Source organism: Vigna umbellata, chromosome 11 (genome assembly GCF_029865625.1).
Source record: "Vigna umbellata cultivar VRB3 chromosome 11, Vumbellata_1.0, whole genome shotgun sequence".
Classification (NCBI taxonomy): domain Eukaryota; kingdom Viridiplantae; phylum Streptophyta; class Magnoliopsida; order Fabales; family Fabaceae; genus Vigna; species Vigna umbellata.
Window position 1 is genome coordinate 31,434,408 of NC_142175.1, and position 15,317 is coordinate 31,449,724.

A 15,317-nucleotide genomic window follows, 5' to 3' on the forward strand; every position below is an offset into this window, starting at 1 on the left:
TTAAAAACCTTTTTTCATATTAGAATTATTAGCTTCTTTTTTTTTATTATTACTATTTTTTATTAGGTTTAATCCTATACTACATCCCTATTTGTGTACGAATGTCTCAATTGGGTCCTCGTTTTTTAAAGTGTATCAAAATGGTCCTTAATTTTGAAAATTGATATCAATTGAGTCCTTTCCGTTAAGTTGGCTGGACGGCGTTAAAAAAATTGATGAGTGGATGCTGAGATGACGAACGAACGCTCGTCCACCAGCGAACGAACGCTCGTCCATCAGCGAACGAATCCAGTGTGGAACGAACGGTCGTCCAGCAATAAGAGGTCGACGAGCGTTCGTTCGCTGATGGACGAGCGTTCGTTCGCTGGTGGACGAGCGTTCGTTCGTCATCTCAGCATCCACTCATCAATTTTTTTAACCAGCCAACTTAACGGAAAGGACTCAATTGATATCAATTTTCAAAATTAAGAACCATTTTGATACACTTGAAAAAACGAGGACCCAATTGAGACATTCGTACATAAATAGGGATGTAGTATAGGATTAAACCTTTTTATTATTATTGTTCCTCACATAAATTTAAAAGAATTACTTTTACATATTTTAGTATTTTTTTATTGTTGTGTTGTTGTTTCCTTCATCCCCTGTTACATACTTACTTTGATTACTTTGATGACATTAAGAATGTTTTGCAAAATAGTGGTAGAATATAATGTAATAGTTTGAAACGTTTAGGACAAATAGTCATTGACAGAAGAATACCCCAATAGGAAACATACACATGCTTAACATATGTTGTTCAAATGGTATTAAAGGCTAAAGAACTTCATACGAAAATCGAAAATAAAATTAATTTTGAAGAACTCGATTTTAATTTAAACATGCAGTTTATTTTGCTGAGTATGATGTATACATATAGTAGTAAATATTAGATTAAAGATATAGTTGGGCTATCTAGAGATTGGAAGATATCCAATGAATGATATTGAAATCCAGCCCACACTCTCTGACAGATCTTCCGAACACTCCCTTTGGACCATATAAATGCATATATCAATATTATCACAACAGTATGCTTGATTACTCTGTCCTTTGCTTCGTAGTCATTGGTCACTGTATGCTGAATTAGATTCTTTCCGTAAATATATACATGGGTATGCTAACGCCGTGCCTGTTTTTTAGTTGGTATATTTTAACAATGTATGAATTTTAGTAGACAAAAATATCCTCATATATCATGGATTGTAAGTTTTAAGATTAAGGGTATTTTAATAATTTTCATTCTCAAAACTAAAAAAAAGAAACCTCCAAATCCTTACTTACCTCTCTCATTCTTCTCAACTCTCTCTCTTTCATCCCTCTCATTCCAACATTTTCTCTGTGATTTCTAATGTAGCCCCAATTGAAAAAATCAGAAACATTTGTCGTTACAATTTGCCTTTGTAAAAAGTTGATTCATTGACAACATAAGCACCTTCAAGCAAAGGTTTATTCAAGATCTCTTCAATTTCACCATCTTGACTAACCTATCTAATTTCATCATCTGTATATGTTGAATCATCATCTCTAAAAAAAATCCTCCAGGACAATTACCAATTCCTTTGGATGTCATTATGCTTGTGAAAATTAGATAAAATTATATAAGACAAAAATTATAAAATGAAAACTCATTATAAAATCTTTTTTTAAGAAATTATTTAACAACGAGTATTTCTGATTTTTTTCCAGGCCAATTACCAATTCCTTTGATGTCATTATGCTTGTGAAAATTAGATAAGAAAAAAATTATAAAATGAAAACTCATTATAAAATTATTTTTTGTAAGAAATTGTTTAACCGCAATTATTTCTGATTTTTTCCAGGTTAATTACCAATTCATTTATGCTTGTGAAAATTGGATAAAAAAATTATAAAATGAAAACTCATTATAAAATCATTTTTTTGTAAGATTGTTTAACCGCCAGTGTTTCTGATTTTTTTTCAGTTGGAGTGAGAGAGATGAAAGAGAAAGGGTTCAGAGGAATGAGGGAGGTGAGCAAGGTTTTAGGGGTTTCTTTTTTTTTTTAGTTTTGAAAATGAAAATTTTTAAAATACCCTTAACCTTAAAACTTAGAATCCATAATATATAACGGTATTTTTGTCTACTAAAACCCGATACACATTGCTAAATTGTACCAACTGAAAAACAGGCGTACACGCGTTAGTAAACTCATATATATATATTCCAATCCTGTATCCTTTTTCATATATATATATATATATATATATATATATATATATATATATATATATACATATATATACATATATATATATATATACATACATATATATATATATACATACATATATATATATATATGAAAAAGGATACATGATTGGAAAATATATTTTGAAACAATTTTTTTACTTTTATTTGATATTACCATTTCTTATTTTTAATTTATTTATTTTTAAAAAAATTACAAAAAATTATTTTAAAACTATTTTATCCTTGTTAAATGTTTTAAATGAATATAACTGTTATACTTATTCAAGAATAACAATGGTCGAGTCGGGCGCCTTCATTCGCTATCCAACTTGCTATCTGCATGAATATCTGCTTAAAAAATATTTGCGAAAATTTTAAAACCCGCACATATCCTTAGATACCCACAAATATTTTAAAAAAATATATTTTTATAAATTATTAAAATAAAATTTAAATAAACTTATAAAAAATATATAAATTACATTAAATATATATTAAAATTTAATTTTATAAAATATAAATTAATGTTAATTTTAATTAAATTTAACTTAATAAAACATAAATTAAATATTTATTTTTATTTTTTGTGGGTAGCGAAATTCTCAAATACGGATAGTATAATATTCGTATATAAGCGTGTTTAAAATACTTGCTACTCGTAATTCACTAATAATAAATATATGCGGATAATAATTATACGTCACGAGTTTTATCCGTAAATGTTCACGTATGGATTCTTTTTTGCCATCTCTATACTTCCCTGTATTACTCATTTGTTGGGTAATGTATGAAAAGAAACATTATAGGAAACAATCTCTTCTGGAAAAGATAAAGGGGGCTGCCATAGTGCTATCAGAGAAGTCACAAATGCAAAAGTGCCGTGGAATGCTTGTTATGGAATGACAGAATTACCCAAAGTTTATATCTTAGTAGTAATTCCCAATCACAGTACAAGTATAAATAGGAAATAATAGTACATTAGAAATTTCAGCTCGGAAACATGTCGTGGATATAATATAAAAACCAAGTTTTTAACTGTACTTAAGCAAAAACCTGTGATTTTATTTACATGTTTACGCAAAAACAGCAAGAGAGAAGAGTACAATAATAGTGGACACATAACAGGAAGTGAACTATACGTAGGCTTAACAGTTAACTACTTAGCAAACAAAACAAACACTAATAATATGGAAAGATGTTTTGAAAGAGATATTTTCACATTTTGACTCAACATATGTATATTTTTTTCTCATTTATTATTTGTTTGGTATTGTATGTTAACATATTTTAAATCTAATAAAAAAGTAACACGTGTGTTGTGTGCTATGTATCTGACGTTGAAAAATATGTTATTGATATTTTATAGAGCAGATGAGAAGAACAATGTGGAAGATCGTGTTTGGCACATGCTCTTAAAAAATGACAAGTCTTTCTTTCTCACCATCTAGTTTGGCCTTATAAATACTGACCACCTTCCTCGTCTTTCTCCCAACCCAGTTTCTCTACTGGAGAAAAACAAAGTGTATAACGTTGTTGTTGTTGTTTAAGATTTCCAAAGATGTTTTCAGGTGTGACAGGTCTCGTCAAGCGGGGGCAGAAGCTGAAGGGAACAGTGGTGTTGATGCATAAGAATGTGTTGGACGTCAATGCCCTCACTTCTGCTCAAAGTCCCACCGGCATCATCGGTGGCGCTATCGGTGTTGTGAGTGGTGTCATCGGCACCACCGTTGACACTCTCACTTCCTTTCTCGGACGATCTGTGGCTCTCAGGTTGATCAGTTCCACCGCTGCTGATGGTAACCAATTTCTTTTCTTATACTACTTTGCTTTTTAAATTATGTTTCTTGTTATTGAAATGTTGAACTGATAATACATTTTATTTATGTCTGATAATACATTGAAACGAAGAGAAAGTTGTTAGTTCTTTTTGCTGTAAAAACTTACGTTGGGACATTTTATTTTGTATGTGGGAATTTGACAAAAAGTTGAATAAATGAGAATATGACACTTGAAAATTTTGTTCAGCATCTGGAAAAGGAAAGGTGGGAAAACAAACATATTTGGAAGGTCTTGTTACTTCCTTACCAACCTTGGGAGCTGGCCAGTCTGCATTCGATATTCATTTTGAATGGGACAGTGACATGGGAATTCCTGGAGCATTTTACATTGAGAATTTCATGCAAGTTGAGTTCTTCCTTGTGAGTTTGACTCTTGAAGATATTCCTAACCACGGAACCATACACTTTGTTTGCAACTCATGGATTTACAACGACAAAAAGTACAAATCTGATCGGATTTTCTTTGCCAACAAGGTAAACTCCTCACCAAGTAAACCAGTTAAATCTATTTTCCAATCTTGGCATCACCCATCAATGAGAAAATCAATCTGTTAAATATAAACAAATATAGGCATACCTTCCAAGTGAAACACCAAGTCCACTGGTGAAGTATAGAGAAGAAGAATTAAAGACTTTGAGAGGAGATGGAACAGGAGAGCGCAAAGAACACGAAAGAATCTATGACTATGATGTCTACAATGATTTGGGTGATCCTGACTCCAATGCCAGATTGGCCCGTCCAGTTCTTGGAGGATCCACGTTGCCTTATCCTCGCAGGGGAAGAACTGGAAGAAAACCAACCAAGAAAGGTAAGACTTTGTTCTGAGATTCAATACAGTTTTTCAGCAATCTTCTTTTCAAATTCATGGTATGCAGTTTTAGAAAAACTGATACAACAACACCTGAAGTTGTGTTTTACCTCGATGGAGGAAGTTTTGGGGTTTAGAAGTTAGTTTTTGAGATAATTAACATTTGGCTGAATTTATTTCGTTAGTATCAGTCTCATATAAGCATGTCGTTTTGGTATTTTGAGTCAATTCTACCTACAGAAAAGTTGAAAGTTATCATTTTTACCTTACAATAAAGTATAGTTACAGTGACCTCAAATTTATCTTTGGGGGCAAATTAGCCAAACATTACTGGCACTGTCAAACAATATCAATTTGCTTTCCCAGAGCTGAGGGTTGAGAAACACAAACATATAGTGAATTTTTTGTGATATTGTACTAGTTCTAAAATTACTGTTGTTAATTCTGGTATTGTGTACCTTAACAGATTCTAAAAGTGAGAGTCGCAGTGACTCTGTATATCTTCCAAGGGATGAATCATTTGGTCACTTGAAGTCATCAGATTTCCTTGTTTATATTCTTAAATCTGCATCTCAAAATGTGATACCTCAATTACAATCTGCACTTAGACTACAATTCAACCAACCTGAGTTTTCTAGCTTTAATGATGTGCGTGGACTCTATGATGGTGGAATTAAGTTGCCTACTGATGCACTTAGCAAGATTAGTCCTATACCATTGTTCAGTGAACTATTTCGTACTGATGGAGAACAGGTTCTCAAGTTTCCACCACCTAAAGTAATTCAAGGTAGTACATTACAAACAAATTCATCATACCAATGCTTATATTCGTAAACATATCATATAAGTTGATACATCATTAAAAAGTTTTTATTTGGAGTAGTGGACCAGTCTGCATGGATGACTGATGAAGAGTTTGCAAGAGAGATGATTGCTGGTGTGAATCCTCATATCATTAGAAAACTTCAGGTAAATTACTACTGTTAAGAAAGTACAAAAAATAAAATTTTTTTTCAGGGTTTATTACCTTCCCTCATTGCAAATTTTTTGTAGGAGTTTCCGCCTAAGAGCAAGCTAGATAGCCAGCTCTATGGTGATAATACCAGTACAATTACAAGAGAACACTTGCAGCCTAACTTGGGTGGGCTAACTGTAGAACAGGTAAATGCACATACTTTTTTGTTTCCTCATAGAATTTTCCCCTCCTTCTATCCATCTCAATCTCTAACTTAACAAAAGAAGAATAAAAGAATTTTGCTATTACTGTGAAATGAACTTGTTTTTTGTGTGATTGAAATGAGTTACAAGGACTAAAATATTTTTGGTTGAACAGGCCATCCAAAACAACAGACTCTTCATACTAGATCACCATGACACACTTATTCCATATTTGAGACGAATCAATGCAACAGAGACAAAGGCCTATGCTACTAGGACCATTATTTTCTTACAAGATAATGGAACATTAAAGCCATTGGCTATTGAGTTAAGCAAACCACATCCCCAGGGTGATAATTTTGGTCCTATTAGCAATGTTTATCTTCCGGCAAACCAAGGAGTTGAAGCTTATATTTGGCTACTTGCAAAGGCTTATGTGATCGTAAATGACTCTTGCTATCACCAACTTGTCAGCCATTGGTAAAAATTTGCAGATGACATTTGTCAAACTTGGTTTTTCTATTTATGAACTATTCTTTAATAGCTTTACATGTATGACAGGTTAAACACTCATGCAGTTGTTGAGCCATTCGTGATAGCAACAAACAGGCATCTCAGTGTGGTTCACCCTGTTCACAAACTTCTTCTTCCACATTATCGTGACACAATGAACATTAATGCACTTGCAAGGAATGTCTTGGTCAATGCAGAGGGTATCATAGAATCAACTTTCTTGTGGGGAGGCTATTCGTTAGAAATGTCTGCAGTTGTATACAAGGATTGGGTTTTCCCTGAGCAAGCACTACCTGCAGATCTTCTTAAGAGGTAATACTTACAAGCTATTAGCACATCTCTTTCAAATTCTACGTATTCGTTACTTAAGATAAAAACAAAAAGATTATCTAAAAACAAAGAACATATTTCCTTCTTTTGTTATCTAGAGGTGTGGCTGTTAAGGATTCATCTGCTCCACACGGCCTTCGTCTTCTAATAGAGGACTATCCTTATGCTGCTGATGGACTAGAGATATGGGCCGCCATCAAGTCATGGGTGCAAGAATATGTGTCTTTCTACTACAAGTCTGATGCTGCAATTAAACAAGATACTGAACTCCAAGCCTTTTGGAAAGAACTTGTGCAAGTCGGTCATGGTGACAAGAAAAATGAGCCATGGTGGGTGAAAATGCAAACTCGTGAAGAGTTGATTGAATCTTGCACCACACTCATATGGACTGCTTCAGCCCTTCATGCAGCTGTGAATTTCGGACAGTATCCATATGGTGGCTACATCCTTAACCGACCAACTCTTAGTAGGCAATTCATGCCTGAGATTGGATCTCCTGAGTATGCTGAGCTTGCCAAGAACCCTGAAAAGGTGTACTTGAAAACAATCACAGGGAAGAATGAGACCCTTAAAGACCTCACCATTATAGAGGTGTTGTCAAGGCATGCTTCTGATGAGTTGTATCTCGGACAAAGAGATGGTGGTGAGTTTTGGACTTATGATAAGGAGCCATTGGAGGCCTTCAAGAGGTTTGGAAAGAGGTTGGCAGAAATTGAGCAAAAGCTCATCCAAAGAAACAGTGATGAGACTCTGAGGAACCGATATGGTCCAGTGAAGATGCCCTACACATTGCTCTATCCTTCAAGTGAGGAAGGCTTGACTTTCAGAGGTATTCCTAACAGCATTTCCATCTAAAGAGGTTTATGAGTATGTTGCATTCTAAATAAACAGAAAAGGAGGAGTTTAATTCCTTCCTTCCCCCCAGTATGAGACTTTGTATTGTGTATGTTTGATGTTCTGAATTAATAAAATTCTGCATTTCTACTGTCTATACCATGCTATTAATAGTAACGATAATGATGGTAGTGACAGTGGTATTGGTAGTATTAGTAATGTTAGTGATATTGGTAATAGTTGTGATAGTGGTAGAGGTAATTCTAGTACTAGTAGTCATAATAGTAATGAGAATGGTGATGATGGTAATAATGGTGGTGATGATGGTAATTTATAATAACTCAAATTAATTTTTTACTTATTTAAAATATTTCATAATTTGATATTAGACATAAAACTAAATAAGTAAAAATTACTATATTTTCCCATAAATATATATCTCTATTGTTTTTCAAAACATAAAATTTAAATAAAAAAAGGAGAGGAAATAAAAGTAATATAAAAGTTAGTCTACTTATCTCCATCAAAATTAACTTTTATATAAATATTATAATGATATTTTATTAAAATTGATATTTTTATTAAATATTTTTCACAAGTTTACTTAAATTTATATTTTAAATAAATTTTATTTAAATTTTGTTTTAAAATTTTAAATATATTTATTTTAATTAGTTATAAAATAGTTTTAAAATTTTACATTTGAATTTATAACATTCTAATTTTTAAACCAACTATAACATTTGCATTGAAATTATTAATATATAATGTTATACAAATAATTGAAATATAAATTTATAAATCTATATAAAATTATATACAATTATTTGAAATAGATATTCAAATAAAAAATATTAAAGTTTAATGTAATAAAATATCAACACAAATACATTTAAAATTCAAAAACAAATTTTAAATAAAATTCAATGTAAAATATCAATTTAAATAAACTTAATCTTGTTAAAAATATTTAATAAAAAAATACCAGTATAAAATTTATATAAAAATTAAATGTTGTCATTTAGAGAGAAATAATGTACTAAATTTAAAAAAAAATGAGACTGAATCAATGAAAATTATAATTGGTCAATTTTTGAAATTTTTGATCTAATTTAGTTTTTTAACTTTAGAAATATATAAATTTAATCTTTTTAATCAAATTTTATTAAATTTATTTGAGTTTCAAATGCATTTCTCAACCAACAATTAGGGGGAAATGTGTCATATAATATAAATAATTTAACTGTTATCATGAAAAAAATGTTAAATAAACTTAACAAAATTCTATTAAAAGAACTAAATCTAATTATTTCTAAAATTGGAAGGCTAAATTAAATATTCCAATTTTTACTAAAAATTTAAAGATTAAAAACATATTTAACTCTTAAATTAAAATAACAAATAATATCACCAAATTGAAATTTATTTACTTAAAACATGACAAAAGAAAATTTAAAAAACAAAATAATAATAATAATAATAATCATAAATTAACACGCGTGACACATATTTAAAATAGTAACTGAAAATACTTATTTATTACATATTTTCAAAAATAAAAATCTAATTAACATCAATGAAAACACGAAGACCCATTCAAAATTTATGAACTAATACAAGAATATCCAAATATTTTAACCAAATTTTAAAAATTTAAATTAAAGTCAAAATACATTTTGAAGACTAAATAAACAAATTATTTTAAATTTTTAATAGGTAAAAGAGTTACAATTATATATTAAAATAAATTATTTTACCTTATATTAGAATTTAGATTAATTAAATTCATTTACTTATTATTTTACATTAATTTAAAATATTTATTTATCAAATATAATTATTTATAAAAATTACTTATACGAAATAAATTTAATAAGTTAAGCATAATTGTATAATTGATTGCGAATATTTATGCTCATACTTAATTATGTCAATTTTTTAAAATATTATATTTTGTGGATTATGTACGTTGCATAATTATTTTATGTTTTTATTTCTTTACCAATGTTGAAATTTTCATTTTTTTGTATTTTTTTTCTTTTTAATCTGTAGAAAAAAAACACCTTTTTATATTTTATCATTTAGTTGACAATTCACTTAAAAATAATAATATATGTATCTATATAAAAGGGTTTTTTTTATGTTTATATTTATTTTCCAAATTTATCTTTAAATAAAAGTTTTCTTAAATTAAAATGATTATTTTATAATTTACTTAAATTTTTGAATTTGATATTTTTTGTAAATTTAACATCTTTTAATTAGAAAATTATCTATAAAATAAATAAAATTATTTACCATTACAATTCAATTTCATAATTATAATAATAATAATAATACCAATTTTAAATTCGAAGAATACTTGAATATATACAAAGTAGATGGAAAAGCTCGATTGAATGTGTATTGTACGTTGATGTGTTACCCATTTGGCAACAAGGAAACGACAAGGAAAGGAAAAAGACAGCAACCTTGGAGAGCGAAGAAGAAGCTGTGAAGAAGAGAAGGAAAGGCAAAGGGAGAATGTGAGTGTGAATTTGAATGGGGAATCAAAAGCAGAAGTGGACGCAGGACGAGGAAGACGCGCTCATCGCCGGAGTTGAAAAGCACGGTCCCGGAAAGTGGAAAAACATTCTCAAAGATCCCCAATTTGCCCCTTTTCTCACTTCCCGTTCCAACATCGACCTCAAGGTAAACCCATTAAACCCTAACACCTTTTCTTTTCTTTAATCTTATTACAATTGGATTAGGGTTAGGGTTCTTACAATTCCCTCTCTTTCAGGACAAATGGCGGAATTTGAGCGTCAGTAACGGTTCTCAAGGCTCCAAAGACAAGCCTAGGGTTCCCAAGCTCAAGGCTCTTCCTCCTCCTCCTTCTTCTACCACCTCCACCACCACCACCGCCACACCTCAAAACGCGGCTTCTGCTCCACAAAACGTACCGTCTGATGTCACTGTCCCTGATTCTTCTCTGAATGACCAAGATGTCAAAAACCCTCCGAGGTATGACAGTAGAACTGTATATGTATTTGGTGCTCTTTATTAATTTGCAGCAATTAACAGATGTTTGATGCTGTATTGGCAGTCTTGCTGCCTTTGTTGTTGACATTTATTGACTCTCAATTAGAAGTTCAAACTCTTTTGTTATAAATATGAAAACATGACACAAGTATTTGTTCTGCCAAGTAAGATCATAATCTGAGGGGCTTTTGGTACTTTTGTTCTTTTATCAGGTATAATGCAATGGTTTTTGAAGCTCTATCAGCACTAAAAGATAATAATGGATCTGACCTAAGTGCCATTGTTAGTTTCATCGAGGTCAGATGAAGGTCTTTATTGCTGATGTTTCCACACACACACACAGAGATATTGTAAAGTGGTTAGAATAATTGTTTCTGAGATTATATGTTGAGGGTTTTACATTTCGAAACCTAGAATGGGAATGCATATCACTTTCCGTATGTAATATTATAGATCTGGGATTTGATTTTCAGCCGTTTTTATTTGAGAGTAATGAACAATCTTTTGTCTGTCAAAGTATAAATTGTTCCGGTGGTAACAAGGGACTTGTTTGCAACGTTGTAACTCACCCCTTTGCACTCTTTGCTTGCGTTTACGTATTTTAGATCAAATTTTCAACTCCGAGACCCTCTTAGTGTTTTATACTTTTACATGATAATGGTTCTGTTATTATCTTTTAGAAGTAGTATGTTAAGACTCCGCACATTTTTTTCTTTATCGGAGTGAGAGGTGTTAGAAAGTTAATTTAATATGAATTGTCTATTGAGCATATTTGTCTTTATTTTTAAGTATTATAATCTTTATTTGAAAATTTTAGATGTAACAAGAACTACATGTAATACTGCAGCAAAAACATCAGGTTCCTCAAAATTTTAGAAGGGCATTAAGTACAAGGTTGCGAAGGCTTGTTAGTCAAGGAAAACTTGAAAAGGTAATTTAATTTGTACATGGTGAATTGTTGATTTTACTGATGTATTGCATAGTATAGTTGAGTGCGAGCCTTGGGACAATGGGTGGGGTTGTTTTCTTTCTGTTTCAAATTCTGGAAACAACCTCTCTGTTGGGTAGAGTAAAACCTTACTACTCCTCAAACCTGACAGGGTGGGAATCTCATGCATTGGACTTTCGTTTTCGTATTTTTTTTAGTATATTCATTTCTAATGTAGATATTTTGCCCAGTTTTATCATTTAAGCATGTTACCTTGTTGAGATGGCTTTAATGTCTGTGTAATTAGTTACTGAATCACTGTTATTTTTTTTCCCTGTAGAGCAAGCATCTGCCTCTTCCTATGCTAATCAATTTTGTTCTCTTATTTCGAAGTTGCTAAACTTGGTTAATATATTATCGTTCTTTATTACACATTTGTATTCAATGATCTAATGGTAGTTTTCTCAAAGGGAAATTATAATTTTGTTACATGTTCATAGTCGGAGAAAAACATTCTAATATGGGTTGGGGAAAGATACATTATTATGCTTATTTGTTAGGACTATAACCTATTTTTTCCGTAAATTTGGATCATCTTAGACTTTTGACATGTATATGCAGTACTGAACCATTAATATTTTTTGCTATGCACATTAACAAATTTTGTGCATTTATGTTTTTCTTTTTTCATACGCACAAATATTGCACGCATGCATGTACACAAACATATAAGTGAACACTTTTGAAACTGTAAGAATCATTTATTGACTATTGATAATGTATTATAAAATAATTAGTAATGTGATCTAAGTTTTTGGACATTTTATGCAGTCTTACAAAATCATCCTATCCGTGTTGTAAAATGTATACGCGATTACATTTTTGGGACCCTATTAGCTCTCCTCTTCTTCCGATAGGGGGGCTATAGGCCTACCTTCCAACGACAACTTCCCACACAAGCAGAAATTTGCATATTGAAGTTGAATGGTCTTAAAGCTTGTTTTCATTCTTGTAAGATTTATCTACTCTTTACCATCTGCAGGTACAAAATTGTTACAAAATAAAAAAGGATGTCCCCTCGGGAACAAAATCACCTTCACCAAAACCAAAGGATGTCCGGCCAGCACCGTCACAACCTGCACCACAACCACAATGGCAGTCCTCGGTTTCTGTCTTTACAGCATCTAATGAGACAATAAAGGATGCTGCAGATACTGCAGCCTACAGAATTGCCGATGCTGAAAGTAAGTCATATCTGGCTGCGGAAGCAGTAAAGGAGGCAGAGAAAATATCATTGCTGGTTGAACATAGTGATTCGATGTTGGAGCTAGCAAAAGACATATATGAACAATGTACTATGGATAAGCAATCTTTCCTGCCTATAATTTGTGATTGTTGACTCATTGATTATTTATACCTGTCATTGATCTTGTGGTCTATTCGTGCAGGTTCTCGAGGTGAAATTATCCTTTTGGCTTAAGATGGTCAACGAAAGGTCTATAAATAGATTCATCCTGATCTTGGTTTCTAAATGTAAAATTGTGTATTCGATGAGACAACTATTTTAACATTTTTTTTGGGCGTATTTTATCAGCACTCCAAAAGCATGTTACATAAATTAAACAGCACTGTCTTCTGCGGATGTGGGGGGTGAGGGATATTTCCATTTATTTAGTTTCAGAAGAGAGTGCGGTTTTCAACTTTGAAGATGCATTTGGTCATAATTCAATCTATATATAATAATCTTCATAGTGTAATGTAAAAATTTAGAGAAGTGGTGATGAGAGATGCATAATCATCCATTAGTCCTAGGTCTGAGAAACCTGATATAATAGTGCAATTTTCAAGCAGGTATGTTTCTGCGTATTGCAAGGCATAAAAAACAAAAATCTAGCCCAACGGAGTTAAATTCCATGACAAACACAGAATTTGAACACTTCTTTCAAAGGTTATGATGACCACTTAAACCAGGCGTTTTTGGTTTGGTAATATTTCAGGACTTTTGCACTATGAAAAGACAAAACAAATGTAAGCAGAAAAACAAGGAAAATAAAATAATAGTAACAGTGCCATGATTTATTCTTTTCACACAATGAAGTGTTAAATGTTTTCATTATTTGTGAAAGAATGTTGCTCCTTGGGTTAGTAGGATGTTTTAGGAAGAGAATGTTTTCATTATTTTAATTATGATGCACTTACTTTTAACGCCGTAAAATATATGGTTATAAGAAAAAATATATGTTTTAGGAAGAGATTTGATTTTGTGAATAAGTTCTCTTAACCACAAATTTGAACCAAAATAACAGGAGTTGATTTAGTTTCTGATTATTTTTTTCTTCAACTTGATGTTATGATTAAAAGTTTTTTTTTTTTAACTTTGACAATAGTATAATTTTTGTTTCGGTACTCAAAACTATTTTATTTAAGGGTTAAATATGTTTTTCGTTCTTTAAGTATCACACGATTTTAGGTTTAGTCCTATTCGAAACTTTTGTTCCTTTTAGTCTTTTTAGTTTTAAAACTCGTATTTTTAGTCCCTAAAAAGCAACGACGTTAGATTTTCTGTGAGGTGGCTAATGACAAGCCACATTAGATGCCACTTTCCCTTATAACTTTGTGCCATGTTTTTTTTTTCTTTTTCTCTCTTTTATTACTCTTTTTGTTAAGAACCCTAACTATTTTCAAACATAAAAAATTCCTAATCTGATTTCATAAATGATTGAAGACAGGTTCGCATAAAAGTGTTTGATTGAAGACAGATGTGATTTGCGCGAAGTTGAACGGAGAAGACAAAAAAGCGTCGAGAGATGGAGGTTGCTTCACGCATGTTGCTGCAGGCGTAATGGCTTGGACGGAGGTTGAAGGAGATGAGGGAGGCGTTTAATGCTTCCATGGTGCGATTAAAACGAATGAGATTCTCTGAATGGTGGCGCAAAGGAGGAAGATGCCTCGCGGGTTAGGGTTTCATGATTTGGATTGTTGATTTCTAGAATTTGTTATTCAGGTGCGAAGAAGATGATGATGTGCGATTTCGCGAGTGTAATTTGGGATTTTATGGTTTCTTTGCATTCAATTGGATTTTTCTTCTGCAAATTTCCATGGTGATTTCGATTTAGTGAAGAAGATTAGTGTAAGGAGATAATTGTGATTACCCTTTTGTAGGAGTTGTCCATGGTGTACTCGTGGTTATGGTCATGGAAGTAATTGAATCACGAGGGAATTAAGAAGGGGCAGAAATTGAATCATAGGTTGAACTGATGTATTCAGAATTTGAACTTGTGCCTTTTTTAGTATCTGAACCTGATGAGTTTGTTGTTATTTGGTGGGAGAGGGAGAGATGGGTGTTGCTGCTATTGTCGGACTTTTGATTTTTGCTAAGAATCCTAATTATTTTCAAACACAAAAAAGCCCTAATCTGATTTCATAAATGAAAACATACGTGACACATCACTTAAATATGATTTCAAAAAGTAAAAGCGTGGCACACAAATGGTATCAGACTCACTTGCCGTTAGCTACCTCAGAAGGAAATCTAACACCGTTACTTTTTAAGGACTAAAAATACGAGTTTTAAAACTAAAAGGACTAAAAGAAACAAAAGTTTCGAGTAAAGACTGAACCCAAAATCGTGTAAT

The 15,317-nt window shown here is 31.7% G+C and overlaps 2 protein-coding genes across 2 annotated transcripts; both read left to right on the top strand.

Annotated features, from left to right (window-relative positions):
• The first annotated feature begins 3,732 nt into the window (after positions 1-3,732).
• On the top strand, positions 3,733-7,890 carry LOC124823789 (linoleate 9S-lipoxygenase-like). Its single transcript, XM_047296091.2, has 9 exons — positions 3,733-4,047; positions 4,277-4,563; positions 4,661-4,898; positions 5,365-5,685; positions 5,782-5,867; positions 5,952-6,059; positions 6,232-6,536; positions 6,618-6,881; positions 6,998-7,890. Exons 1-9 carry the CDS (start codon positions 3,810-3,812, stop codon positions 7,752-7,754), a joined length of 2,604 nt encoding a protein of 867 aa, XP_047152047.1. The 5' UTR covers positions 3,733-3,809; the 3' UTR covers positions 7,755-7,890.
• A 2,244-nt stretch (positions 7,891-10,134) lies between these two features.
• On the top strand, positions 10,135-13,382 carry LOC124823785 (telomere repeat-binding factor 4-like). The gene is made up of 6 exons (XM_047296086.2): positions 10,135-10,424; positions 10,516-10,736; positions 10,967-11,051; positions 11,602-11,685; positions 12,725-13,034; positions 13,131-13,382. The coding sequence occupies exons 1-6, from the start codon at positions 10,275-10,277 to the stop codon at positions 13,160-13,162; spliced, it is 882 nt and encodes a 293-aa protein (XP_047152042.1). The 5' UTR covers positions 10,135-10,274; the 3' UTR covers positions 13,163-13,382.
• Positions 13,383-15,317: the final 1,935 nt, after the last annotated feature.

What these genes read in the sequence shown, in the direction of transcription:
- LOC124823789 (XM_047296091.2), top strand. Translation starts at nt 3,810, where the DNA reads ATGTTTTCAGGTGTGACAGGTCTCGTCAAGCGGGGGCAGAAGCTGAAG. An exon ending in ACCACCTAAAGTAATTCAAG is followed by an intron (nt 5,686 to 5,781) that starts GTAGTACATTAC and finishes TATTTGGAGTAG; the next exon opens with TGGACCAGTCTGCATGGATG. An exon ending in ATATCATTAGAAAACTTCAG is followed by an intron (nt 5,868 to 5,951) that starts GTAAATTACTAC and finishes AATTTTTTGTAG; the next exon opens with GAGTTTCCGCCTAAGAGCAA.
- LOC124823785 (XM_047296086.2), top strand. Translation starts at nt 10,275, where the DNA reads ATGGGGAATCAAAAGCAGAAGTGGACGCAGGACGAGGAAGACGCGCTC. An exon ending in GTTCCAACATCGACCTCAAG is followed by an intron (nt 10,425 to 10,515) that starts GTAAACCCATTA and finishes CCTCTCTTTCAG; the next exon opens with GACAAATGGCGGAATTTGAG. An exon ending in AAAAGACATATATGAACAAT is followed by an intron (nt 13,035 to 13,130) that starts GTACTATGGATA and finishes CTATTCGTGCAG; the next exon opens with GTTCTCGAGGTGAAATTATC.